This window comes from Musa acuminata, chromosome BXJ1-4 (genome assembly GCF_036884655.1).
Source record: "Musa acuminata AAA Group cultivar baxijiao chromosome BXJ1-4, Cavendish_Baxijiao_AAA, whole genome shotgun sequence".
NCBI classification, from domain to species: Eukaryota; Viridiplantae; Streptophyta; class Magnoliopsida; order Zingiberales; family Musaceae; genus Musa; species Musa acuminata.
The window spans coordinates 38,874,079-38,885,540 of record NC_088330.1 but is presented as its reverse complement, the minus strand read 5'-3'; the positions used below and the strand labels follow the sequence as shown (position 1 = coordinate 38,885,540).

The 11,462-nt window shown below is 41.9% G+C and overlaps 2 protein-coding genes across 2 annotated transcripts; both read right to left on the bottom strand.

The window, feature by feature from the left end:
* Positions 1-114: 114 nt before the first annotated feature.
* LOC135666103 (sugar transport protein MST3-like) lies at positions 115-2,380 on the bottom strand. Its single transcript, XM_065177644.1, has 4 exons — positions 2,106-2,380; positions 1,564-1,892; positions 859-1,488; positions 115-732 (listed from the first exon to the last, which is right to left on the bottom strand). Exons 1-4 carry the CDS (start codon positions 2,356-2,358, stop codon positions 244-246), a joined length of 1,701 nt encoding a protein of 566 aa, XP_065033716.1. The 5' UTR covers positions 2,359-2,380; the 3' UTR covers positions 115-243.
* Positions 2,381-3,246: 866 nt separating this feature from the next.
* On the bottom strand, positions 3,247-6,554 carry LOC135666096 (vacuolar protein 8-like). The gene has a single exon (XM_065177632.1). The coding sequence runs from the start codon at positions 5,987-5,989 to the stop codon at positions 4,163-4,165; it is 1,827 nt and encodes a 608-aa protein (XP_065033704.1). The 5' UTR covers positions 5,990-6,554; the 3' UTR covers positions 3,247-4,162.
* Between the last annotated feature and the right edge of the window lie 4,908 nt (positions 6,555-11,462).

Here is an 11,462-nt window from a genome sequence, read left to right as displayed (position 1 = left end):
TTGGGTGTTAAAGAGTCCCTCTCGAGGATTCCAAGAATAATATATATTCGAGTGTTCTACTAAAGATTGTCATCTTCACTGCGATCAATGTTGAGCCAGAAGTCGCCACGAGTGTTGAACAGAGAAGCTGAAAGCTTTGTGATGCAGTCTCCAAAAGCCAAAGAAAAATATACCGTGACGAACATTGGATATCAAATGTAAACTTGGCTTAAGACATGACAAAATACATTCTTTTTTGGTGTCTCAGATAGCAGAGACTACCTTTCTGTTGTTCTCCACTGCATCCACCGGCTCCTGGCCTCCATGAGCACGGCCGTCATCATCGATGAATCTGCCCCAGAACCAATGATCTCTCCAAACAAGAACCATCTTCTCGATGGGGATGTTCTTGGTCTCGGGCAGAAAGAAGTAGATAAAGGTGGTCATGATCACCACCCAGCCTCCGAAGAAGTAGAAGAGCCCAAACTTGAGGTGGCAGAGCAAGGGGAGGAAGGCCTGGGCGATGGAGAAGGTGAAGAACATGTTGACTGATATGGCCAAGCTTTGGGCGGCCGTTCGGATCTCCAGTGGGAAGATCTCACTGGGTAGCAGGATGGTCAGCGGCCCCCACGACCATGCAAACCCTGCGACGTAGATGCAGATGAAGGCCACCACGATCCAAGCATACAGCTTCGACATGCTGGCTTCGCCGGTGCTCCCAAAGTTCACCGCTATCAGCGTTCCGACAATGATCTGTAGTCAAAGGAGGCACTTGAACTAGTCAGAGCGAGATGTAATCTAATGTTATCTGATCTCTATCGGTTCTGGAATCATGATTTGGAATGGATACATAGGACAAGTATTTTGTGGATATTTTACCTGGCAAACAAACATTTGAGGTCCGCCCTCCAAGTAGAGCAATCTCCTCCCTATCTTGTCCACGGTCGAGATGGAAACCAATGTGGCAAACATGTTCACCAGACCTACGATGACTGCGGACATCAGGGACCCATTGCTGCCGAACCCAATGGTCTTGAAGAGCACCGGAGCGTAGAACATGATGACATTGATCCCCGTCAGCTGCTGAAACGAAGGCAACAGCACAGCCATCACAAGCTGTGGCCTGTGCTTTCTCTTTCCCATGTTGGACCAACCATGTCGAACCCTCTTCGATTCATCGCTTGCTGCAACCATGTCATTGAATTCCTCGTCCACGTCTTGGATGCCGCGGATCCTTTGAAGCGTCGTTCTCGCCTTCTCGGTGTGACCGCGAGCCACAAGCGAGTTGGGGGAGTCGGGGAGGAACACAGAGCCTACTGTGATGATCATGGCAGGGACTGCGGCAAGTGATAAGCTGATGCGCCAGCTCCAGTCACCTATGATCTTGGAGGTGCCGTAGTTGACGAGATTGGCAGAGAAGATGCCGAAGGTTATCATTAGTTGGAATCCCATGTTAAGCATGCCGCGGAGATGAGGCGGAGCCATTTCCGAAAGGTAAAGAGGAGTTGACTGTAATCGAATCGTAGATACGTTGAGATGATCATCATCAGAGCTGTGGATGATGGCAGAGAGAAATGAGTTTACCTGACAGGCGAACCCAACACCGACACCGAGAAGGATTCGGCCGACGATGAGCATCGCGACGTTCTCGGCGGCACCGTTCATGACAGATCCAGCGAGGAAGATGACACCCCCAATGAGCATGGAGTTCTTCCTTCCGAGTGCCCTCGTCACGGTCGATGCCAACAAGGAGGTGACGAGAGTCGCTAAGTAGAGTGAGGAGGTGAATGTGGTGAGGAGTTGGCTGTCGAACTTGCAGTACTGGTTGGAACTCCTCTCTGCCGCCATCATCATCTTTCTGTGTACCGAAGGGAAGAACTTTGATAGGAACGGCTCCATGGAGGTGACTCCACCTGAGCAGAGAAGGATTCGCACATAGAAAGACATTTTTTGATCATTTATATCAATCTTATATGAAGAGGGAAACCAAAAGGAGATTTAGAAGCTTTCAAACAATAGAATTACTCGTGCAATTACAGTGATTCAGACAGACAAAAAGAAATTGCTTCCATGAACACTAGTTTGTAGTTACCCAGTTGATGAGACAGGGATGGAGAAAGGGTTACCTGAGATGCCTAAATCATAACCAAAGATTAGACCGCTGGTGGCTGCGACAAGGCACGTAAGAATCACGAAGGGAGTCGTCTTCCCGGGATAAGCCTTTTGGGTGCTGCTTCTACCTGACACAAAACCAGTAATAGCCATTCCTGTGGGAAGCTTCTCCTCGTTAATTGCAGAAGCAGCAGCAGCTGCCGGAACAGAGAGAGAGAGAGCTCTACCAACAGCTCCAGTACTGCATCGGGAGCTTAAAATATCCATTAATGTCTACAGAGTGAGGAATGGACAACGTGCAGCGAGTTGTCAAAGCTGACTCTCACGCTATCACCAGCGAAGTCTCATAGCGTTCTGCAAATAGTCAAAAGACCACTACAGTGATGAATCTGTAGTGTGTCACCAATGCATTCTCATGGCGGCCACCACCACACGTCGTCCCTGTCCTTTTGCCAGGAAAAGGGAACAAGATAAACGAACCGAATCCACGATCTAGATAGCATTACATGACGCCAAAAGCTTGGTAGGCGCAGCAGCATCCCTAATCCAATCCAGTCAATTTTCCATTACACGGTCAACCCTACTCCTTATAATCATACATTCATCAATCGAACGTTTCCACAGAGAATCATGTGAAAGGGGAAATTGAGGTTAGAGAAACAATGGTGCGCAGGAAATACAAAGGGACGCATCGTTTTCATGCTCTATGATTGAGTAGGCGAAGACTTTGACTCAGATCTTTTGGATGATAACAGTAGTGAACACATCATAGAAGAAGGAAGAAGCTGGGAAACACAATAGAGAGGCAGAGTCAGATGCAGGGAAAAGGAAACGTCTCACTCTCCACTTTGTTCTCGTCAAAGAAAGTCAACATGACAAACTTGACTTTGGTGCCCACCAGAAAATGAACCAAAAGAAAAGTCACTTTGGTCTTCGATGGACTCTAATAACGTATGCATATGACTAAACAACTGAGGAAACAATATCCACCGAATTTACATTAATTTTAAGTGAGTCTAATATATAATTATCAGACCAACATTTAAAATATATATAAATATTTCAGATTATATATATATTTATATTGCTGAAAATTTATGACAAATAAAGAGGAATCTGACTTGAGTCAACCAACCATTGAAAGCATATATGGATTCCTCTATCATTCGCTCATATCATCCACCAATCCAGACATGTCCTCTTCCTTCTTCAACCCTCCAATTTGACTAAAAATATTGTGGTCAAAGCAGAAAAAAAATACAATTTAAAGGGAAAAAGGGGCTTTAGGTAGTACTTGTTTCATGTCACTTCATCATTCCATATTGGACAGGATGCTGACTCACATCCAGAAGGATGCAGCAGATGCTGCATGATCACTTGTTTCACTTCACTTGGAGCTGATGTGAGTCGTCCTCAAGTCATGGAACTAAAGCTTTGCAGAGTTAAAGTGAAGCGAAGGTAAAGATCAATGTCACAGATCATCCAGCCTTTGACCTCAGAAAGCACATGTCACACAAAGCTGAGACACGACACTGGACGAAGAGTTTGGTGCTTGGAATAGGGTGAAAGAAACGCTGCGTCCAATAACTTTTACTCGGCACAACGTTTCAGATCTCGGCATCCTTCTTCCTGCTTCCACAACTGGAGACATGAAGCCATGGAATCCACAGTTTGTGCCTGCGCATGTTGAACGTAACCTAATCGGATGATCCGACCGATCTTTCTCGCAGAGCAAAGCAACCAAACACTGCAGAGAATGTACGACCCATTCGTCGACATATTACTCCGAAGCAACCTTAAATGATGAGCGAAACAACAGAGGCACGATTGTCTAGTTGTCTTGGGTTCATGGAAGCGTGCATGAACTGCCTATGTTGGTCTTTGTACCACGCAGACTTTTCAATGTGTCACACAACAAGTCTTATCCGACGACCTACGCTGGAACAGTGATACCGGCAAGGATCATGTCACCGCTACATCGTATTTACATGAAGAATGTTGCTGGTACATCTCCTTGCACTTAATTTGGGAATGGAGAGAACAAAGACGGCAGCTCTAATGGTTGAGCTCATCAGCTCCACATGCCGGACAACATGCTCCGAAATCTGCTGGTAGACAGCCTTTTGATGATTCTTTTAGCGTCTCTTACATCACTCTCTGCAAGTTCCTCCAAGTGTTTCACGCACCCAGAAGCCGCAATCTTTCTCCGGACGCCGCCGCTATCGGCCAAGCACACCAGAGCAGAGAGCACATGCGTCTTGGTCACCGACTTCTCTCCGGGGTGGAGCAGCTGCAGCATCCGGTTCACGTTGTCGTCCTGTTTGATGAATCGCCTACGGTTTGTTTGGATCGATATCATCCCCGAGAGTGCCTCAGCGGCCATCTCCCGCACCTGAAACAACCTGTTCTCCAGTAGTTTCACGAGCTCCGGGATGAAGCCGGCATCCCCCATCGCCTTCTTGATCGCATGGGATAGCGCGGAGAGGCGAGCCACGGCCTTCAGCGCAGGCTCCTGAAGAGGCATCTCGCCGCTCCTTAGCAAGGAAAGAACGCGGTCGAGGAACCCCGAGCTCATCAAGACGTTCATGGTGCTCGGAGATGAGAAGCAGAAGGCCTCGATAGCCCTGAGCGCGACCTCTTTGGCCTTCGATGAACAGGGGGAATTGGGATCGAGGAGCTCCACCAGTGAGCCGAGCACGCCTTCTTTCATCGCCTTCTCCTTGATGGCGTCGTCTTCGTAGGCCATTGCGGTCAAGAATTCTATGGCTTGGACTTGCGAAGTTTCTTCTTTCGATCTCGAGAGCTTCACGAAGATGGAGACCGCCTCTTCTTCCACCATGAACCTCCTGATCTCTTCCACGCCGCCGAGGCTCTTCAGTACGCCACAAGATGACCGAATCAGCTCTCCGCTGCTGCCGGAATTGCCACATATCTTGAGGAGCGCAGAGACGCCTCCTTGAGCTGAAACCGACCATGCATTGTCCGAGTTCTCTGTCATTCTCTTCAGAGCTCCGGCTGCTCTCTCCTTCGCCGATTCAGTTCCAATCTCCAGTAATCGAATCAATGGCGCGACGGCACCAGCCGTGGCAAGAGCTGCTCTGTGTGAATCAAAACCTGCGATAGCCGAGATCGCCTCCGCTGCTTCCTCTGCAACACCCTCGATCCCGGATTCAAGAAAGCTCGCTAGCAGAGCAACACCTTCCGCTACTTCTACCACCAGAATCCTCACGTACTTCTCGTCCTCGCACAGGACTTGGTTGAGGGCCTTCAAAGCTCCAACTCTCATCTCCAAATTGCCGATCTTTAGCCTGGAGATGAGATCCTTTACGTAGAACCGCATGTCCTCCCGGTTCGCTCCGACGCCGGGCCTCGACACGACTATGGCTCGAGAAAGGGTCAGAACCCCAGATGCGTAGATCTCTTCCAGGCGCTTCGAATGGAGGTGGAGCCTGCAGGCTACCACATCAAGATCACTCCTCAGGCGGAGCCTCCCGCCGCCGTAAGCCTCATCGCTACACTTGTTGGCCAACAACCGCGTCTCATTTGCGGTCGATGTTATAGCTTGCAACAGTCCGACGAGCTCTGTGTTCGCTGCAGAGTCTCCGCCATCTGCTGCAGCGGCTAATGCAGAGCGGATCTGTTCCAGCTTGTCCCGGATCAGTTGCCATTTCGCAGGGAAGGATCGGCTGCAGTAGGAGGAGGAGATCAGCGAACCGATGACCTCCGTCGCTCGGCGGATGCTAATCCCTTCAAGTTGCCGAAGACTGCAACCGGCTTTCTCCTCCTCCTCTTCTTCTTCCATCTCTGATTTCATAGACTCGGAATCATCCTCATGCAACTGACTTTTGATCTCCCTCCGTATAAGAAGAAGAAGAAGAAACGATCTGCGTCCATGCATTTGTTCCCATCTCCAAGAGTGGTGAGTGGCATTTACTTGGGTCCAGGTTGAGGCCAAGTGGATATTGGTCGTCTAGCATACTAGTTTAGGTCTTAATATAGATTCCTTCTAACTAGTGGAAATCTAGATATAAAGTGACATGAAAACATGGCAATGCAGGGGAAGTTGGGGGGGAGGACGGAGAGGGAATCAAAGGTAGGCAACCAAGGCATGGAAGCTAACTTTGCATCTCAACCTAGGTCAGAAAAGTCAAGGAGCCTCATCTAATGTATCTTTGGAACGTAGCAAGAACTCTCACTGGACCTCTAAAACAAGATGCACGCGAGAGAGAGAGAGAGAGAGAGAGAGAGAGAGAGAGAGAGAGAGAGAGGTGCTGCAATGGTGTCACGGCCTCCATGTGAGCCCTTTGTCCGGTTGCGCTATGCTTTTAGGTCTGCGGCATCACATTTTCCTGCATACTTCTTCTTCAAGGTATGGTAGACTGGAGGAGAACAAAGTGGCAGTGGGGCGTCCACATGCAGACAGAGAGAGAGGTAGAAGAAAACATAGGAAGGCAGTTTCGAGGAGAGAGATTGAAGCTGGACATGGATGTATACGCCGAAGGAAAAGACAGTAAAGTGTCTTGTTTTCTTCGGAAAGTGACAAAGCCACCCTATCCCGTTTGGATGGAAGGAGGCTTTTGCTGCTCTGTAAGCGATCGCTCTCTGTGTCAATGCATGTAGTAGCCATTGCCAACATGTGAAGCCTCAAATGATTTCATGTTCAGCCTATAACCTGCTTGATGGATCAGAATCGAAGATCATCCATCACATGTGATGGTCATTAGGATAATTGACTTCTTAATTTAGTCAACTTATTCATGATGCATAAATCCAAACTTACAGTAGTAGACAATAAAGTTTGACATTAAATCCAAGCATTACAAACTCTTTCAAAACAACTTCTTGACATTTTCTACGGGATTTATTAACTTATTTAATTTTAATAACTAATTCTAAATGCTTATAAATTTATTTAGCTTTTTTTAAGCTCACTAAGTCATATATATATATATATATATATATATATTGGACGACATCAACGACTCTTTCTAATTCCATGTTGAGTCAAATCAAATTAGTCACCATTAACCCCTACCAAAGCCAAATATATATCATTAGACTTTTCTAAATCTAATTAATATGAGATTATTTATTTTTAATCTTCATCCAAATCATACATATTTTCTTAACAATTTATTTCTCTATCTACTGTGAAGAAAATTTATGGAACTCCATTTTTAGTGCTGGAACCAAACAAATTTTGGTTACTAACATTTTTAATTTCTCATTTATCTTGTAATAATATCAAATTTGATTGTAAATTTGACAAATTGATTCGACCCTATCTGTATTTTAAGCATTATTGTATCTAAACTACAATAATTATTGTATCACACACTGTATTTTAAGCATTATTGTATCTAAAAGAGAGGAGCTGCTAAGTGTTAATGACTTTGGACGAGAAAGAAGAAGGTGAAAAACTATGTATCCGATGTCCCTTATCTCATTTCTGAGTACGAAAGATACTTATATCTCATATCTCACTTCATGAAAAATATTACATTAAAATTTATCCAGTAACACTCCACTAATGATTAAGTAACATATGTATCCCATATCCCTTATCTCATTTTAAATCGAGTGCCAAAGATATTTATATCTTATATTTCACTAATGATTAACATATGTATCCCATATCCTTTATCTTATCTCAATTCGAGTCCAATAATAATTCGTTAATGGTTAAGTTAGTATTTATACGAGAGTATCTAAAGTTTGTAAATCATTTTATTTCGGGTACCAGAGTACTTGAATAGTATCATTCTTATAACTATCGATTTAACGAGGAAATATTCTCTTAAGGAAGCTCTATTGATATGGGATACATAGCAATATCTTCATCTTCGATAATTAATATAACAATAGGCATTGACTTAGAAAAATAGTTTACTAGGCATCTCATCTAGAAGGAATATTTTCTTATGAAACCAACAATTACAATAACAAACATTATATAAAGCAATCTCATATATGAGGATTCAAAACAAGCTAAACAAACATTTATGAGCTTTAGATGTTTACAGACATATACTAACTTAACTAAACAAACCTCTATAATAATCTTTTGTACAAAGTGAGATATGAAACATAGAAATCTTTCACTTTTGAACTAAAGTGAGATAAAAGAGACATGCGATGCTGATATTCTTTACCTTTCAGAAAAATCTCTATCAATCAAATCATGAACACTTGGCGGCTTTTTTTCTTTCGGATGTGATCGTACTCGGAAGACCAATCAGATTGAATCAATTAGACCAAGTCAAATTAACGATGAAACTTGGCTTTACGCCTTACACCTTGTACGTGCTCCTCAATTCGTTCATAATCTTATGGATATCTATTAAGAATGTCTTCTCGCATGTTTAGTCAACTTTACCTTTCCATCCGTCAATTTATTGCTTAATCCTTAAATCTTCTAATAGGAAATCACATGATTTGACTTTTTTTTTGTTTTTTGGTAAAATCTCAGGTTCTTTGTGTTAGAAGTATGGCTAATGATGTAGTTAGCCGTTTCTATTTTATCTTAAAAGAAAATTTACTTTGATTTTTTGTTCCTTTTTAGGTGAGAAAAATATTATAAACACATTATTATCTTGTCCACTAAACTTGTTATTTTTTCTTCGTTTCTCTGTGTTCATGTTTAGGTGAGAAACTCAAACTTTTGGAAGAGAGAGAAAAAATTTATTATAGTATAGCCACTAAATTATTATCTTGACCGAACTATTATATACTTAACGGGTAAGCTTATTCTTAGCTGCGCGCTACAAAAACTATAAGATATTGGACTACGTGATGGCCATAAACGACACACGTAAAGATTTCTTCATCTTTAACTTTCTTTTGTTAGATTATGTGTCATATTTAATTAAATAAAATATATGATTAAATTTTGATTATAATTATCGATTAATAAAAAAAATTAATTATATTAAAATTTCTTAAAAACTAATATCCTAATTACTTATTATAGATTCTTTCTTCTCGTTTATGACCTCATAAAGATTAAAAACATAATACATGGATACGTGATATTATTGAGAGACTATATTTTTTTTTATCTCCTTTTAATCATGTAAATTAGTCATCAAAATATTATGGATCTTCTCTTATCTCTCATTTATACATAATCTATCGTTATAGTGATTTTATAAAGAATACAAAGAAACGAAAAAATAAGTCTAATTTTTATTACAAATCGAGATCGTTATAACTTTCGGATCCTACGACGATACGTCCGTAAATTAGTTAAAAAAATTTTGAATGACAATAAAAGATATGTATAGTAAATTTGATATATTATTATTTAATTTTAAATTTTAATATTAATTTTTTTATATAATAAAATATAAGGATGATTTTTATACTTAAACCCTTTCCTTCCCCGGACGCAAACTCCACGGTACGTTTGATATACGTCTGACATATATGTGCGTGTGTTTTGGATAGATTCGATACGTGGAAGATATAAGCTGTATATTTCTCCTGGTCTTCTCCTTGTCCGGACTTGTGGGAGAGAGAGAGAGCATTCAATGCAAATGGGGACTTGTGGGGGAGAGAGAGAGAGAGAGCATTGAATGCAAATGGGAGCTTTCGGATGGAGAAGAGTAGTGACGGTGGAATCAGTCTCGACAAACTCCTGGTTTTCCAATGTCAAGGCACATGTGTTCTTGGATTAGACATAGGGTGATAAGTGTTATTAGCATCTTTATGGCCCCATACGGCTCTGCATTCTCCTTACGATGAGAAGAAAATGACATTTTTGGCACATAATTAATGTCAGGCTCATTAATTTTCTTGATGGTTGCGTCAACGGTTGTGGCTTGATGGATATGCCATCATCATCATCGAAGTCTAATATTCTCGATTTCTTTCGGATAGCTTCTTCTTTTTCTTTGGATGATAAATGGAGTTTGATGTCCCATCATATTTAATGTTAGATTTCATCTGATATTATTTTTCATAATCTAGTTTTGTGTACTAAATTCGACGACTTATCATCAGTGAAAGTAATGTTTTACTGATTCTTAGAATTTGACACATAGATATATGCTTATTATGTGACTGTTAATTTCACATGTATTCGGATTCTCCATTAGCGCATTAAGTCAAGCAAGCGATCCATATGATCGGAATGATGAATCCTTACGTTCGAGTAACACTGGATGATCTCTTGAAGTTGTAATCTCCCAATTTAATCTTTGATGGTCACCAAAATCCCATATAAAAACGTGCTACCAAAGGTAAACAATTTAAACTATCTAAATCTTAGATTAAACTTCTTTTATTGAAGCATGGAATGAGATTTTATCTGACACGTCGACCCTTTGAATTACTTCCCCCACTTGATGCGATCCGATAATGTTCAAGTACCTTAGCTAACATCCTATATTACACTTAATTAATTCATTTGATAAAATTTTTGTCAAATAATCTTAAGCTTTAATTTTCTATTCTTTTGATATCAAATAGACTTAGTCTAGTGCAGAAGGCATTGGTTCCAAGAGGTGACATATCAACTTGTATTAGATATATTTCAACTCAGGATTATCCCTTCCTCTATCGACCACCATGGAGGACCGATGACCCCACCTTGGTCAATTCATTCGAGAAGACCAAGCGGGTGGACTGTGATTGTTGTTATTATTGTGGCTGCTATTGTTATTACTATCACTATGGTTGCTTGGGTCATCATGACTTTTCTCGTATGTGTTCCTAACGATGGTCATCTCATCTATCCCTATAGTACGGGGAGGAGTTGGTCCTCCACGAAGGCTCCCCCTCGTTAAGGTCAAGGGAGCTTGTGTTACACTAGCTTGGTTTTTGTCTTCACACCTTGGCAAGTGTTCTTACAAAGAATATTATCATAGAGAAAGTGCAAGATTCAACCATTGTTAGTAAACTAATAAATAGAGGAAATCTGACACCTTATCCCAAGGAGTAGAGTTGAGACCTACCATAATGAGCCACTACTCGATGACAATAGACTCAAATAGGGCAAGAGCAATTCATAGAATTGCTCCTTTTTCGACTTGTATAACCATGGGACAACATTAAAAAATTACTGAGTGGACCAATTCATGTTGATCGACCACTTGAGTGGTATCCAGGTCAAAGGCTAACACAACAAAGTTTGAGTCGAAAGATTTCACCATATGTGACAAAGCCCAATCACTTGAAGGATTTGCCTCCGAGGGAGAAGCCTCCATTAGAGTGATCGACTTGACTTTTCTCGATGATGGAACTTATACTGCTGACACCTAAGGTGGTGATAAGATTGAGGACTTATCTAAGTCGATAAAGCTACTGAAGAAAGATGAAAATGACGATATTGTAGACCTTTTGAATTAAGAGGGCGGTAGCCAAGTAAATTA